General features: G+C 40.7%; 1 protein-coding gene across 1 annotated transcript in view; it reads right to left on the reverse strand.

Moving 5' to 3' along the window:
* LOC148041786 (exocyst complex component SEC3A-like) overlaps nt 1–17,919 on the reverse strand; it is a 161,767-nt gene that overhangs the window by 89,402 nt on the left and 54,446 nt on the right. Inside the window, exons 9-14 of the mRNA XM_087682434.1 lie at nt 11,025–11,126; nt 10,516–10,653; nt 8,918–9,046; nt 8,747–8,827; nt 8,585–8,659; nt 8,120–8,302 (exon numbers count right to left, since the gene is read on the reverse strand). Of these exons, the coding sequence (XP_087538560.1) occupies nt 8,120–8,302; nt 8,585–8,659; nt 8,747–8,827; nt 8,918–9,046; nt 10,516–10,653; nt 11,025–11,126 (708 nt within the window). The remainder of the gene's footprint in view (nt 1–8,119; nt 8,303–8,584; nt 8,660–8,746; nt 8,828–8,917; nt 9,047–10,515; nt 10,654–11,024; nt 11,127–17,919) is intronic.

Below are 17,919 nucleotides of genomic sequence, written 5' to 3' on the forward strand. Positions count from 1 at the left end.
CAAATGCCCACACCCATAGCACCTGGGACAGTTGTGATGGGCATCCCCCTCACTACCCCCCAATTCACCTCTCACATGACCACTCAGACGCAGGGGTTTCCATCCTTAGCTTATGGTGCGCTTTCACACTCTTCTTGGATTACACCTACGCAAGGATTCCCATCCTCTGCTCCACGTGTTCCCATCCCACCTCCTTGGATTACTTATGTGGCTACCATGACCATGCCTAGTCAGCCCCTCCCTACCTATGGATCCACCTTTCACACTACATGTATGCTTGGTGGGCAGTCTGGGGCCCATTCCCAAGTGCACTCCCCTCCCCCATCTTACCCCCATTACACTTTTTCACACTACCCATCTCCAAGCATTACCACTCCTATTGCAACGGCCAAGAATGCCTTCACAGATAAGAATGGTTTTGACGGGTCGATTTTCACCACTTGGCAAATTTCATGCAACAAATGCTTGAGTCTCAAGGTCTTTGGGACCTCGTCATTGGTCTAGAACCTATGCCAGACCCTCGACTAGCTCACCTTGACTACATCCGTCAATGGAGAGCCCCCAATGCCACAGTCAATGTTGAGCTGATGAAGGGATTGCTTCCTGAGTTCAGGACTTCCTGCTCGCGTCAGAGCATTGGAGTCACCTTCTCAACCGCTATGCGGTCGAGATCGTACTCAACACATCAAGCTAGCTGAATATAGGCGGTTACTCACAGAGTTCGCCAGAACTTGCTCTCCAAAGTCAGACGATGATCATGTTACGTTCTTCTTGAATAAGTTAGTGGAAAAATACTTCAATTTCATTCGGCATATCATCTCAGAGTCTAGACTACCAACCTTCTACGAGTTTGAGTGCCAGCTCTTGCATTACACGAGACTACATGATCAAGTCCACAAGAAATCCTCATCACAACCTTATTTAGATCAGAGGGGGTTGGTTGCCTCTTCTTCAAGAGGAAAAACCAATAGTGGCAAAAACTTGCAAGATACGAAGGCAAGACAATCAAAGGGTGACTCCTCTTCCTCCAATGGAACTTATCTAGCAACAACTCCCTAAGGAAAACCGGTTTTGCAAACACTGCTAGAGAGCAGGCCATGTGGACGAGGAGTATAGCTCCAAGGCCCAAGGTCTTCCGCCTAAAAAGTGTTGAGTTAGCTGCAATGGAGCTTCTGTGTAGAGATGCAGGTCGAGAGAAAGAAGAGATAGAGACACAATTTGTGGTACTAAAGAGTGTACCTCAATAATGTTTTAGATAGCTATATATACTATGGACAACCTGACCCTTACGGGCAAACACATGCACTGCTCTCTCTCCTCTAAAGGCAATGTGCCCAAAGGTAGAGGAAAAGAATCAACTAAGTCTAAGTATGTACAAAGCTGAAAAGACTATACCTATCCAATACCCATCATTTGCCGGCAATGGGCAAACCTCTCTGCTGGGAGACCCTTCATGAGAAGATCTACAGGGTTATCATCAATGTGCACCTTGACCAGCTCAATGCTCTTGCTATCAAATAGCTCTCTGATGAAATGATTCCTCACATGTATGTGTTTTGTCTTTGCATGAAAGACAAGGTTCCGTGCTAACATGATAGCATTCTGACTATCACACTAGAGAACAGAAACCTAGTAATCCCAAGCTCAGAAATCAAACGTGATCATTGCTGCGTACTATCTTTCTTTTCTCAGGATCCCAAAGTCTATACCCCATCTCACCCTCGTCACCATATCCTAGGAATATGCATTTACAAGACTTTGGTTCCAGTTTGTTGCATTCTTCTTTCCGTATGTGCACAAAAGCCTCGCAGCCAAACACACCCAAATGAGCATAAGAAGGTGGCTTGTCCGACCACTCTTTCTAAGGGACTCTTTCCCCCAAGACCTGTTCGGTGACCTGTTAATCAAATGAACGGCTGTCATAACAGCCTCTACCCAAAAGCCATGGGATAATGCAGCATGAGACAGCATTGTTCGGACCTTATCCTGCATGGTCCGATTCATGCGCTGTGCAACTCCATTTTGGGGTGGATTATAAGAGGCAATGAGCTCCCTCTTTATCCTCTTGTGTCACAAAATGCCTAAAAGGCTTTGCACACATACTCCCTACTATTGTCAGAGAGAAGACACTTAAGTGTCTTATCAGTCTGGTTCTCAACCAATGCTAAGAATTTTTGAAACCTGCTTGTTCTTACTATGAATAGATAAACCCACACCTTTCATGTAGCATCATCGACAAATGTGAAAAAGTATTTCTTTCTTCCTAGAGATAACCCTAGCATCTAACATACATCAAAATGTACTAACTCTAGAGGCAAAGATTTCAGTGAAAGAGACTTTTTATGAGATGTCTGCGCATGCTTACCATAAACACAATGATCACAGTGCTCAAAATCAGCATAACGATAAGGCAAGTAACCTAAATAATAAAGTATTTTCATTCCTATTTGACTCATATGTCCCAACTGGCCATGCCACAAGGAAACACTTGACTGCTCGATCACGGCAACAACATGGTCATGCACACTAGATACAAGGAGAGGATACAAAGTATCGCTCTTTAAGCCTCTGACAATAACCCTAGATCTCTTACAGATCTTCCATTTCCCATCACCAAAGGTGGTATGAAAACCATCATCATCTAGTTGACCAGTACTAATCAAGCTCTTCTTGAGCTGTGGTACATGGCTTACATTCTAAAGAGTGAAGATAGATCCATGCTGAAACTGCAATTACACACTGCCAATGCCTGCAATGTCACATGCATAATTGTCCCCAAGATGGACAACACTATGCCGATCTCCTATATAGTTTGTAAATCACTCATGGTGAGGGGTGACATGAAAAGAGGCACCTAAATCCAAAATCCAAGTGTGCATGTCATCATCCATATTGACTATCAAAGCATGTGCACTAAAACATGAAGAGACAAAGAGTACATCATTCCCACTATCGCTCTCATGGCTAACTACATTCACCTCTTCGATCTTCACATTGTTCTTCTTAGCAGGATGACTCTCTTTCTTCTCTTCCTTGTTGTCATCCGTCTTCTTGCCCTTCCCTTTCTCTTTCTTTCATTTATAGCAGTCATGTTTGAAGTGACCCTTCTTGCCACAGTGATGGCATTCAACATCCTTATTACGTGATTTACTGCATCACTTGCTATCAAATTTGCCTTTCTATTGTGATCTGCCCCTGGTATGCAAAGCACTAGAAGACTTACTGAATCCATTGTTCTGCCGATTCATTTCTTCCATAAGTAGAGCACTCTCTACAACAGCATACAAAAGGATCGCATTAGAATTACTCATAGCAGTCCTAAATGTAACCTAACTCTCTGGCAAAGTGCAAAGCAAGAACGTAGCCTTGAATTCTTCATCAATCAAGAACTTCAAGGCAACCAACTGGCTGAAAATTGAGTTAAACTCAATCAAGTGAATAGGCATTGTTGTACCCTCTTTCATACACAAATCCATAAGCTTTTTTAGCCAATACACTTTGCTTGTGGCACTCTTCTGTGCATACAATTCTTCCAGTCGAGTCCAAATAGCATAGGCAGAATCCAAACCTTCAATGTTAAACAACAAGGCATTGGAAATCGATAGCTCAATGGTTGAGCGTGCAAGCTCATTTAACTCATCCCAATCTTCCTCTTCCATGTCTGCAGGCTTTGCCCCTTTGGTCTTAATCGGCTTTGCCTGCTTCTTCTGCAACAGGATATTATAGCACTGTTTCTGCCAAACTCCAAAGCTATGTGCTCCTTCAAGCTTCTTAATGCGCATGAGATTACTGCTGTCATTGCTGCCAGCCATGATTTTCAGCCCAAATGTGACCAAAAAATTCAGCAAATGCAGGCCCAAACTGTCACACAAGTGAGCAAGGTACCAGCAAGTACCAATCAACAAAAAATGACCATGTAAAAGCAGAAATTTCAGACCTGCAAATAAATTTTCCAAAGCACCAAACCTTGTGCTACAGCACTCCTCAACTGATTACAGCTATTCCAAGGACAAATACATCACATTACATGAGAAGTCCCAAATTTTTTGACTGCAAATTCTGTTGTACATACACCCATAGGCACAAAATTTGACATGCACTATCAAAAGCCCCAAAATTTTTGTGCTCAAAGCATCAATCATACATTTGCACTATCTCTGACATGCATATAACAGGCCAATTTTGCTAAAATAGAGCAATTTCAGCAAAACCCCCAAATTTGTCAAGTGCTAGATGTCCAAATTGCATGGAATTAAACTTACATGTACATAAAATGACCAAATGGCGCACAAATTTTGCCCAAACAGCAAGAGCCCTAAATTGCACGGGGTCTAATGTGCATCGATGTCGAGAAATTGGGTAAATTTCAGCCCAATTCTTGCATGTACATGAAAAACTCCAAATGTCGGAGGTAAAATGTCACAAATTCCTGCAATTTCTAAGACAAATGGTCTTGTTCTACATCACAATCCCCAAATCCGGGAAAAACCCCTAATTTTCGAGCCAGGATTGAACAAATCTGAACCCTCTGCTTATACGCGCGAACCCCCATCAAGAAAGAGGGGTACAAAACTGATTTTCTGTTGACCTGTCGTGTAGTCGCGACTCGCCATGCACCCGTCGGCGTCAATCGCCTACAGGTCGTCGCCTCCGCCTGTCCGCCATCAGCCCGCCATGCAACTTCTGCCCCATTGGTCCTCGTCCATCAAATCTGTTGATCACGCCTGCCTGCCTCGTCGCCTTGTGCCACGGCGCTGCCCTGTCACACCCAGCTGCTGCTGTCGTCTACTCACCAACAGTCCACCTGATCTGTTGTGCAATTACGCTTGACTTGTCTTGTTGCTTGCTTCTCAACAGCGTTATGCCTGCAACAGATAGCTGCCGCCTGTTGGTCCAATGATGACGACTGTGCTGTCAGCAGTGACTATCGGTCATCACGACTACATCCTTGTGTGAACCATTGGCTCACTCCTAACGTCTCGAGAAGTGTGCACTCCTTGCCCACTCTAATACAAGTTTGTTAAGATAGAGAGCCCCAGGATCAAGACACGCAATGCTTTCTCACAACAAAGAGCAGAGAGACACACACACAGAGAGAGAGAGAGAGAGAGAGAGAGAGAGAGAGAGCAGAGTAGAGAGGAGAGTGAGCAAGACTTGTTGAGTACAATGACGAGTGTACCTCTTTAGGTTTTTAGATAGATATATATATGAAAGTACAAATGTGCTAAGGGTGTGTTCACACCCGTGCACAGATAAAAGGCACGATGGCCCTTTATTTTCAACACCTTGTCCTCTCTGGGGTGGTCACTTGGGCTCCCTTGGTAAGATAACCATCACCTTTGTAGTCTTCGCAGGCCACTGGGCAGCCGCCATGCACCCTTTGTCCGATGCCTTGGCTGCTTTGGGGTGAGACGCCTTGGGGTAAGTTAAAATTAAAGTGGTTGGCCTAACCCTTCCGCTCAGTTTTGGGCTCGAGAGAGGGTATTGAGCTAAAACACACTTTTCAGCTAATTAGTATTCTTAAACAGCCCCAAAACATACTTAACTACTAAAAAACTCTAAAGAGGGGAGCAATCTCAGAGAGTTTCAGTGATCCCCCAAAAACCCTAATTCTTTGGGGCACCCTTCAACATCTATAAATAGATAGGCTGCCCCCATTCAGCCCATCTCGTTTTTGCAAATTGCAGTCATCAGCACACACACAAGTGGCGGTCCAACCCTTCAACCGCTATCTCTCTCTCTCTCCATCAGCCCTCCCAATGCCCTGGGACCATTCTCCAAGCTGTTGCCCACTGTCTAGCGCCCTTCTGCCTACTGCATTTGGCCCTATTCCTCATCCCCAACACCTCCACCTTCATCCATGCCTTGCGTTTCAACTTCTAGCTGTAGGCGATAGTTGGCATCCCTCCTCCATCAAGCGACCTGCTGCTGCATTTGGAGCTCTCCATCACCTAGCGGCAGCTAGCGACCATCTTCCTCCACCTGGAAGTTGTGTTTACAGCCTTCTGTTGACGTTTTTATCGTCAGGTATCATCCTACGCAATCGCCTGCACTCTGGTGATCGGCATTTGGTGTTCTTCCTCTCTCTTAACAATTTAACTACTCTTACATTCATTTACAATATTCATTCACTTCAGAGTTGTGTTCTTCTCTCACTTCTTTTGTTTGTGTTTAAGTTTCTGTGTTTTAGTTTTGAGTTTTGCGTTTAGGGTTTGAGTTTTGTTTTCTACGTCTGTGTCTGTCTCTTTGTGTTTCTCTCATGGTCGTACACTATGTTTCCTTAGTGCAAACCCTCGCAGTTTTCTTCACAATACCCACTATTAGAAAACATTTTTTTTATCTATATTTAGGCTTTAGGCCATCATTAGCTACTCCAAGCTGTAAGAGTTTACACCTTGGTGATTTGTTGTCATGAGTGCCATTTGCACACTATGTACCTCCCACATACCAACAAGTGAGTCCCACATTATCCTTTGGTTAGTTGTGTGGAGCGTTGCCCTCCAGCACATTGTACCACCATCCTTGGTCGCTCAAAAGCAAAGGTCCCCCTTCTTGTGTTGACAAGCCACCTCCATTGAGGTCAACCAAGAGTGGAAAGGATCACCTAAACACTTAGACCCAATTCCACCCTCCTTGGTTGATCCTAAACATGGGCCACAATCTTGTTCCAATGCTCTACCTCCTTCCTTGAAGGAAAAAGACACTGATAAAGTGGAAAGGAATCACCTAAACACTTAGACCCAATTCCACCCTCCTTGGTTGATCCTAAACATGTGTCACAATCTTGTTCTGATGCTCTACCTCCTTCCTTGAAGGAAAAAGGGGCTGATAAATCCCAAACAACAAAAAGATCTTTTTAGCATCACTTGCTAGTCAAGCTATTACTCTTTAGGTTAAGCTAGGCTTGTCTTTTCTTCATTAGTCTTGCTAGATTTTTAGGCTTTATCAACTGCATAGGCTACCATAGACTGAGCCCTACTTTACTTCCACTACACCTACACTCACTTGGATCTTCGATCCATTTTTCACTTCAGCAAAGTACCAAACACATGTCAATATGAAAGAGTCCATATGCACATTCTAGTTTCTCTTCTGGTACTTACATGCTAGGTTTTATGTTTCAGGTCAGGACTAACATTGCAGGTATCTACCGGTCCTGATTGGGCTGAAGGTATAGGTTTGCCATTCTTACCTTGGTAAATATTGCCTCCATATATCAAAATGGAGCTGGCAATAGCGTCGTCTCTTCCAAGATCAGATCTTCAACATCCTTAGACTTATCATGGCAGCCATCCTTCTTTCCTTTCAACTGAGATGTTTTCTTCATTTGACATCAATTAGTACTGCACTAGTTTGTTCATTTTCAGAGCTTAGCATTGGATGGATGGTCATATCATATGGCAAGGCACCACCAACAACCTTATGCAACCAATTTGGCCTAGTGTCCAAGGTTCAGAATTCCCCGTATACAATGCACTATGCACTTGTATCAGAAGGTGCTAGCAAAACCAAAAGCTTGGATGTATCATGCAAAGATTGAAGTCGAAATACCATTTCAGCATTTCAAATGGTACCCTCCCTACTGCGCATTGCACTATTGAAACAACCATTCAGGGTACTTCTTAGTGATGCATTTTTCAATTAAATCATCAATTGCAACAAGCATTTAGGGTACGTGTTAGTGATGCATTTTTCAATCAAAGATGTATCTGATTTAGACTATCATTACTTTTCCTTAATTGCGTAGATACTCTGCCCAATTTGAGGCCATAACAGCAGGAAAACATTGAAATGTGTCAAATGCTCTGCTGTACTACTCTGCCACACATCTCACATTCTTATTGTGAGCCCAATTAGAAGGTTTCACTGTGTAAGGAGCAGCCTGTAGCTGGTTAGACTTCCTTGAATCAGTAGCTTTAAGAAAAACTATAAAATAAATACAATTCTTTCTATTTGCCATTTCAGAAGTGCAGGAATATTCAATACTAAAAATTGGCAATTTCTTAAACCCATTTGACCATCTGATGCTAGTCAGTGACTCACTGAATGGAAAGTAACCTTATGCAACTTTGATATGATTCTGGTCTGCTAAAATCAAGAAGGCACCTGAAAATTTTACCTCATCAACTAGCAGAGGAATGAAGATACGAAGCATTTTTGCATATGCGTCTGATACCACAGAGGTATCTCCACTATTACTCCCTTGACCTCCCCCAGCTGCACCTTCAAGCCAGGCACCACCCAAATTGGAATTCCTTGTGACTTTTGTACTTGCTCGCAGTTCATTTGCAAATTCACGAGCCTACCATGAAAAACACTAGTTGAATGAGGTATCTCCTGCGAAATTTTTTGCTCTGAGCATTAAAAATTCACTTTCGACTCTCTACAAGAAAATTTTACATGTGCAGTATCTTTCAGCACCTTCTAATAGCATTTCCCCTTAATGTCCTGGACCTCAATTAGGATTTCACACAGACTGGTTTAAGACATTCTTGAAAGATGTCTCATTTGAGCTTGTCAAAACAAGGCAACTCAGCTCATTCAAATCAAGAAGAAAGTTGCTGAGCATGAACATTGAGCATACCTCACGTCGAAGAAGAAGATTGAGTGAGTGACAGTATGCCTTTCGTAATGGAATCAGTGAGCTCTTGTCAAGGTTCTGAGAGATATATTCAGAAGCATGAAACTAGGTTCCGTTGAATCATGGGGTGGAAAAAAATCTCTGTGGTGAATTGAACAAACACACCTTCAGATGCTGTAGCATTCGAGCATATGTGCGGCATTTGAATCTTAAGTCCGCATGATCTGGCCTTTTCAGCTGCCCTCTCTGAAAACAATAGCTTTGTGAAACTCGCTAAGGCAATGCATATAAGGTGACAACAAAGAACACACTATGTAATGTTTTCTTAAATGATACCTGAGAGAAGTATGTTTTGTCATTGATCATGAAATCTACCAAACTAGAAAAATAATTTCGAAGAAATTCGGATGCTCTCTTTACAAACGTGGCCTTCAGCTTTTCAAGCTCTGCACGTTTTTCTTTTACCTGTAAAAGTGTCCTCAAACATTAGATTTCTCCCAGAATAATGCTGAAACTCAGTCAGAATATAGTGACATGCATGGTCATTATTTGTTTTATCATAAATTTGTTGCTCACTTGACGAGTGCAAGAAAAAGAGGAGCTTTTGAGAAATCATACAAAATAATGAAGTGGTTTGTAACCCAAATACTGAAATAAGAAACTGTAACAGAATTGTTGAAGATAACAGAAAGACTGGCAGTGTAATTTGCACATGAATCTAAGAAGCCCATTTCTCCAGGATTCCGTGTTCTTGAAATGCATCTGACCTACAAACTGAGGCGGAAGAGTTTGAAAGGGAAAGAAAATACATAATTTGCATAGGTTATTGGCTGAGAACAGGAATCCCCTCACTTTGATAACTACTTTCTAGATGGCAAACCCTTGACAAGGTCCCTAAGTACTACATTGTGGTGTGACAGAACCTCTATACATTGCAACAAAACGGCAAACCGAATGCACAAACCAACTTCCTGCGGCTTGAACCTTCTTGGTGGATAACAAAAACCGATTGCACCCTCGTAATCGTGTCTCCATAACAAACTAGTAGTCCTACACCACCAACTAGTGACTTAGGAAGCCCATACAGCTCAAAGCTCTGTGTCATAAAAAGTTTTTCCCTTCTATAGCTCCAATAGTCTTCTTCACTGCTATGTTTACTCAAATGACTAACTACCCTGTCCAGCATGACAAAGATGCTAAGAATACCTTCCAGAGTTTCACAGCTAGTCCCCAGCCATCTCTACTTGTGTTCTCTTATACCAGGAACTCAAACAGGGACATCAGTCCTGGTAAATGTCACATAGCATACATGCTAAAGTTTGCCAAGCCAGGATACTAATAATGAGAAATGGTGTTTCGAATCTACTCTAGTCTACTGTTCTCTAGGCTTGGAACTTTCTAGGTTAAGGAACTGCTCCTTTCTGAACAAGAAATTATCATCCACGCTTAGTTTCAATGCATCTTTCCCAATCTAGCAACTTCCTGTATCTTGAATATGCAAGTGTGCCTGCCATGACAGTTCGCTCCTTGTTGCCACTCTTCACAATGATCAGATTCTGAGAGGACTTTGATTTTCACTGGTTGACATTCTCACAGGTGAAGTGCCTTTGTTCCTTTGAGACTAAGTACTAGTTAACCAAGGATACATTTCTTATACAACATGAGTTTTTAAAGTAACTGAAAAAACACAACTTGCAGGCCTATTTTTCACTAGAACATTTACACAAATCTACACACTGAAATTGTGACCCAGGAAAAGTTATTAACAAAAAAAATGCAACCAGTGAATTTCTCCCTTGAAACTACTTACTGCTCGCATCAGGCCTATTTTTCACTAGAACATTCACAGAAATCTACACACTGAAATTGTGACCCAGGAAAAGTTAATAACCAAAAACATGCAACCAGTGAATTTCTCTCTTGAAACTACTTACTGCTCGCATATTTATGTAGCTTGCATCTAAAAGTGGTGGTTCAAGGCCCCTTAATGACTGAGTCAACCATTCACAGGCTTCCACATTTTGTGGCATGCGTGCTTCATCAAATGGGCCAACAGTCAATAATGATATATACTGAAAGCAGATAACAGAAAAAACATCATCAGGTCATGTTTAACCTCTCAAGAAACTCCAGTATAGTAGATTTAGAGTAAAACTAATTAGCAGAAGTACAAATGCAAAGCAGATGAAAATGGGCAAACCAACACAGTCTTCTTTCTTTTAAAGGGATTCCAACTGGTCCTTACCTGTCAATATTTCATCCTACATAAACTTTTTTTTTTTTCAAGGATGCTTGTAACAGAATGCATAATATTTACCCAAGGAGCACAACTGTGGTATACATGCAATATCAAACCCATAAAAGACAAGTACTGTCATTAACCTGAGTACTCCAACAACACTAATATGCATTATGTATTTGCAGAAGCAATCAAATCCCTTACCTCTTCTGGTACTCTTAGGCGATCGAGAAGTTTGTTCAGCTCTTCAACAAGAGCAGCATTATTTACAGCTTGCATTTCAAGTTTGTTATTTCTCGTTTCAATCTGTCAACAACATTTCCTCTCTCAATGTCAGTTTATAACTTTGTGACAGATACAAATTAATCGTTGGTTTGTTTATATATGCCTCCAAAACATAGCAAACCCTTCACTAGCACAGTAATTGATCAAGCAAGCCGATTCAACAGAAGGACATTTTCAATGAAGGGTTTGTTCAGGACCAGCAATGACTTTTCTATTAGAGACTTTTTGCAACCAATATTTACATACTGATAACAAAGGTTTTTCTCACATTACTTATGAAAGTTTTCATGCTTCCATCAAACTATAGAACTCTATTAACCATGTGCCCATAACTCAGTAGGCCACATTGTGTTATTCTAGAAATGATCTAGTCAATGTATAATACATGGGACCTATGGTCCTGACTCAAATCTGCAAAAAAAAGAGGATCGAAGACGTGGAGGGTCACCTGGATCTGCAGAGTGCAGACAGGTGCAAACAATTAAGTTCAAAAGGTTGGTCCGATATGCAATTGATTTTCAACAGAAGCCTCAAACTGACACTCATACCTTGAGGAATAGGCTTTTAAACTTCCATATGGTCCTTAAGCTAATCAATAAGGAAGGGTTTTCATAAAAACTTAGGTGCTGCCTAGACCCTCTTCTTCCACATTTAAATATCCCCGAAAAACCCCCAAACTACCTATTTTCCACTATATAGGCTCATAGTTGTCAGGTACAAAAGGTATGATACGGTATGGTACAATAAATACAGTACTAAATGGTATCTTATAATTTTATAAGGTATGGTACAATATTAGTATGAAAAAAAAACTTTTAAAAACTATAAATCATTAAATGATAGAACACATGTTTAAAGTGAAATTAGCCATTTCATTCCAAAATAAGATGAATACATGAAGGTGGCCCTTGTAGTTGCATGCGCTACAAGCAACATGCAATACAACGAGAGTCTAGTGCATACATGGATAATGGATCATAGTGGCATGCAGATACAATGATAGTAGTCTATAGATACAAAAAAGAGAGACAACTATGAATCTATAGACTATGATAAGGCATCACTATCATCATCACAACCATCTAAGTGCTTATACAGAGAGTCTGAAGATGACTCCTTGACACTGAATGATGAGACACACTCATACTCATCCTCACTGATGAGGTTACCATCATCATCAAATGATGGCTTCCAAGACACCAACTATGTAGGCAAGGGGGGGATGTCATCATGAGGCATGGGATGGGAGCACCTAGAGCCTCATTGTTACGTATCTGGTAGACTGTACTCTGTCGACAACTCTACCGACGGCCCTCTATTCGTAACAGGAAAATGGCACGAGAGATCCTTTCGTCTCACCATCCAGCCACGCCTAGGAGGTTGTTGGCTCGCTAAATCACGACCCGACTGCCAGCCGTCAACTTGAGGTGAGCTATACTATTTTTAAACTCACTTACTTCCTAGGCTCCCCTTAACCCCGTTCAAGCGCCCAAGGCCCCTAGATGGTCATCCCTCGAGCTTGTTTCCCAAATATTACACAATAAATGTAACATTTCCTCCCCCTTAAGAATCGGTTTCGTCCTCGAAAACGATATTTGGAAGGTCCAACTGTAAATTGGGAAACCTTTTCCATAAGGTACTTACTCGCTCCCATGTTGAGCTTTCTTCTTAACAATATTTCCATTTCACCAGATATTCTTGATAAATAGTATTCCTTGTTCGTCTGTAACAAACATTTAAAATTCTTTCTGGTTCATGTGGAATAGATTAATCACCTAATAGCTCCTCAATGTTATCATTTAAGATTAGATTATCCATATCAACCAGCTTCTTTCTTAGCTTGCTTACATGGAAAACTGGATGTGTTTTACTACCAGCAAGCAATTGGGGCTTGTAAACATGTTTTCCCATCCTCTTACGTATTGTGAAAGAACCACAATACTTGGGTGGAAGCTTTGGACATTGTCCCGTTTTCATGGTTTTAGTTTGTTCAAGCACCTTAAGATAGACCAATTCCCCTTCTTCAAAGGAGATATCTCTTCGGTGAGAATCTGCATAAGCTCTAGCTCGATTTTGAGCTTTCTTAATATTCTTGAGCAAAATTTAACATACTATTCATATCTTCCAAAAAATCCTTTGCTGCCTAAACCTTTTCCTTATGCAATCCTACTGCATGAGGAGCTCTAGGCTAAAACCCATACATTAGTATAAATGGACTATATCCAGTGAAAGAGTGTTTGCACTATTATCTGCAAACTCTGCTATCGGTAAATACTCTTCCCAATTAGTTTGCCTTTTACTTACATATGCTCTCAACATATCTTCAAGGATTTGGTTAACCCTTTCAGTTTGCCCATTAGTTTGCGGGTGCACCGCCATGCTCATGCTAAGTTTAGTATCCAGCTTTCTAAATACAGCACGCCAAAATTGACTATCAAATTTTCTATCCCGATCAGAAACTATATTTTTCGAAAGGCCATACAATCGGTATATGTTCTCTACGAAGAATCTAGCCAATTCTAGTGTTTTAACATCAATTGAAGTTGGAATAAACCTAGCCATTTTGGTTAACCTATCCATAATCACCCACACAGAGTCGTGCCCCCTCTGTGTTCTGGGTAATGCAACAATAAAGTCCATGGAGATACTCTCCCATTTTCCCGAAGGAATCTCTAATGAATGGAGAAGTTCTCCCATTTTCAATCTTTCAGCTTTATTACCATGGCATTTATTACATTTGACAACATAGTCAAGGACGTCCTTATTCATTCTAGGCCAATAGAACTGCCTTTTAATAATACTATAAGTCTTATTAACTCCTGGATGTCCCACACTAGGGGTATCATGACACTCAAAGAGTATCTAGCGCTTTATTTCTTCATCTTTCAGGACACATACTCTACCCTTGTAGAGTAAATAACCATTATCAATGGTAAAATTATTCCACTTGAATCCCATTTGAGCAACCCTTGATGCTCCATTTCCTTGTTGAACATCCTCAGATGTTCCTTCCTTAGTGGAGGCCCTTCCATTTGCATCCCCATTTTCTATTGCTTCCCATATGTTGGAATATGCCGGATCAACCTGGCATTTCTCTTTTAAGGATTCAAGTAAAACGGAAGTAAATTGAGTAAAACTCAATTCATTTATGATGGGCATTCTACTGAGCGCATCAGCCACTATATTGTACTTTCCTTTTCTATACCTTATCTCATAGTCGAACTCTTGGAGGAGTTCGGCCTATCTCGCTTTACGCCCTTGTAGATCCGGTTGGTCATTAAGCCACTTAATGCTTTCATGATTCGACAATATCAAAAGTTTGGCTCCGTATAGATAGTGTTTCCATTTCTTCATTGCATGTACTATTGCATACAGCTTTCTCTCATAAACAAAATAATTCCGCTTTGCACGGTTTAATTTCTTGCTTTCAAAAGCAATTGGTCGACCTTCTTGTAATAAGACCGCGCCTACTGCCCTATCCCTGGCATTAGCTTCAACCACGAATGGTTTATTGGAATCCACAATTAATAGTACTGGAGCTGTAGCAATAGCTACCTCAAGTTTTTTAAAAACTTTTATTTTGGTCTGTTCCCCAATTAAAGCTCTTTCCTTTCCCTTTAAGTTGGTCTGTCATTGGAACAGCTATCTTGGCATAATCTCGAATGAATCTACGATAAAATCCAGATAATCCAAGGAAGATTTGCAGCTCTTTCGGGTTCCTTGGAGATGGCCATTCAATAATTGCCCTTACTTTTTCTGGATCCATCTTGATTTTCTCTTTCGAGATAATATGCCCCAAGTATTTGACTTCTTGTGCGAAGAATTTACATTTAGTTTTCTTCGCATAAAGGGAATGAGTTTTTAACAATTGGAATACTAACCGTAAGTGTTCCAAATGTTCTTCTCTTGATTTACTAAAGATCAAGATATCATCCAAGAAGACTACTACGAAGTGTCCTAGATAGGGCCATAACACACTATTCATCAACTTCATAAAAGTAGCTAGTGCATTAGTGAGACCAAAAGGCATCACCAAAAAGTCATAATGCCCGTATCTAGTACAAAATGCCATCTTAGAAACATCCTGGGCCTTAATCCTTACTTGGTGATAGCCTGATCTTAAATCAATCTTTGTGAAGAATTTTGCCCCTTGTAATTGATCAAAAAGATCTTCCATTCTAGGCATAGGAAATTTATTCTTCATCGTTATTTTATTAAGTGCTCTATAATTAACACAAAGTTGCATAGAACCATCTTTTTTCTTCACTAATAAAATTGGCGAAGCCCAAGGTGAATTGTTGGGTTGTATAAACCCCTTATCAAGGTAATCCTTGATTTGTCTTTCAACTTCTTGGTGTTGTGTTTCACTTTATAGGTGGTTTAGAAACTAGATGTGTATCCCTATCTATGTCGATTGGGTGATTTACGTCACCCCTATCTGGTGGAAGGCCACTAGGTAAGTCAGATGGAAACACGTCTTTAAATTCATCTAACACACCACTTAATTCATTATTTACATTCAATTCAGAAACATAAGAAAATTATTCCTTTATATTACAAGAAATAAAAGTGTCCTATACAGGAAGGGACCATAACATATACACCTCACAAGCTTCCTTCTTTATCAGCTTCTGAACTTCAAGGGAACACATCAAAGGGTTATCAAATACTTCATGTTCATCTTGAACCACAAAAGTCTTACCATCCCTTTCAAATTCTAGTGTATTATGATGATAACTACGCTTTAAGGATGGTTCTAATCCCCATAGCCACTCCCTCCCTAAAGCAATATCGGCTCTTTCCATATTCATAATCTGGAAATCAAGCTTATCTTTATATCCTTGGATCTTGATTTCCAAATTGGATACCATTGTATCCCATATTTTATTATCCTGGCCTTGCATAATACGAACAACATATTGATGCTCACTCTTTTGTTGGGGAAGTTTCAACTTTTTTACAAGTGCATAATTTATAAAGTTGTGGGTGGCAGAGTCATCAATCATGACTCTAACCCTCTTTCTAGCTATCAATCCATGTACTCTAATAACTAAATCATGTGTCCCGAAGGTAGGTTGCCACATAGAAGTTGACATACAACACTTGTGTTGTACGTCCTTGTGCAAGACCTCTAAAGATTTATACTTTTCATACCCCTTTAATTCCAAGGTCTGCACTCCATGGATTTGTTTCTCTTTTCCCTTGCCCTTGTCCTTATCCTTTCCTTTATCTTCCCTCTTTTTCCTTTGAGGGCAATTCCAAGCAGCATGGTTAGGGGATAGGCAATTCAAACACAACCTTTCTTTTTTGGCCTTATCAAAGTCATCTTGACTTAACTTTGGCCTTACATATTGTTTCTTTTCAAAGGGTTGTTTCTTACCCTTAAGGAATGGCATTTTCCTTTTAGATTTGCCTACAAATTTTGAGGCTTCAAATTTCTTAGTCTTGGGCTCCGTATCAGTGAGACTAGTGAGTGCACCTCGACACGTATTATGTTCATTGATTAATGCAAATTTAATTGCCTCTTCAAGCGTCTTGGGTGAACTCATTTTCAATTCCTTTTTGCATACCTTATCTACTCCCCTTACGAATCCTCTTGTCTTTTGAAATTCATCTATTCCTTCCAATTTGAGGATTATCTCACGATACTCCTCGAGATATGTTAGCAAAGGTCTTCCCTTTTGTCTAACAAAATCCCAATCTTCCCAATTTCTTTCCATTTCATTTTCAAGAAGGAATTCTTTCAAAAAGACCAGTTCAAATTGAGCCCAAGTTTCATTTTATTTGCCTCCTTCAAACAACCATTTATATGCCTTTGGTTCCAAGGTTAAACTGGCCTCCAGCGCTTGAAGATGTGGTGCAATATTCTTTAATTTGTGCAAATCCTCCCATTTTTGGAGAAAGTTAAAGATAGTATCTTTATTTCTATCTTTTTCTTCCCCATGAAACTAAGGGGGTTTCATATCTTTTAACACTTGGTTATCCCTCAGCTTTTGGTGGGGTTCCCTAGGATCTCGCATAGTCACATCTATATCTTTCGATGAAAATGGAATATCTGAGGCCTCTACCTTACCTATATCCCTTTCTCATAGTAAGGCTAATTGGGATTTTATTTTGGTGAGTGCTTGAGTTAGCAACTCCATTTGAACCCCCTCTGCTTGCACACGAGCAGTTAGATCATCAAATTGTTCTCGTGTAGCAAAAAATTCTTCCAATTGTTCTTCTTGTATTTCCGTTTCATAAGGATCCACCATAGGGTGGTCCCTGGAACTAGAGCCTTCGGTTACCCCCTCTCTTTCTTTCCTCTCCATCTATACAATGGAATTGGAAAGAAAATATAAGAAATTTGCAGTTCACTTATTACAAAGGTAGGACAGATGTCGATGGCTTTTATAGCTCAGTGGTAAAGATGGTGCGAAGAACGGTGCAGCTTTCCTCAAATCTACACTAGTTATGTGCACATTGCGTGGTATAGATTCTATGCATGATAATGCTACAGATATCCTTGATTGGATTGGCCATTTTTCTGTGTTGATCTATGCTTGGATGGCAGAAATGCTGGCGCAGAAAACAAAATCTGTTGGCTAGTGAAAAAAAACGCCCGTGGCCACACTTTACAAGGTCGCCTAAAGAGCAAATGGACAAAACATTTTTAAAAAACGCTACTGGCCACATTTACGGAGTCACTTGAAGAAAAAACGGACGACGGCCCAGACAGATTACAGATCTGACTTTAAATTGCGAACCCAAACTCTCCGTGCATTGCGCAGCTGGGCAAGAGGTGGCCGAGTGATAGTTGACGTGGCTCCGATAC

The sequence above is a fragment of the Lygodium microphyllum genome, chromosome 1 (assembly GCF_053477565.2).
Source record: "Lygodium microphyllum isolate KBCC chromosome 1, Lygodium_microphyllum_v1.1.10, whole genome shotgun sequence".
Taxonomy (NCBI): Eukaryota; Viridiplantae; Streptophyta; class Polypodiopsida; order Schizaeales; family Lygodiaceae; genus Lygodium; species Lygodium microphyllum.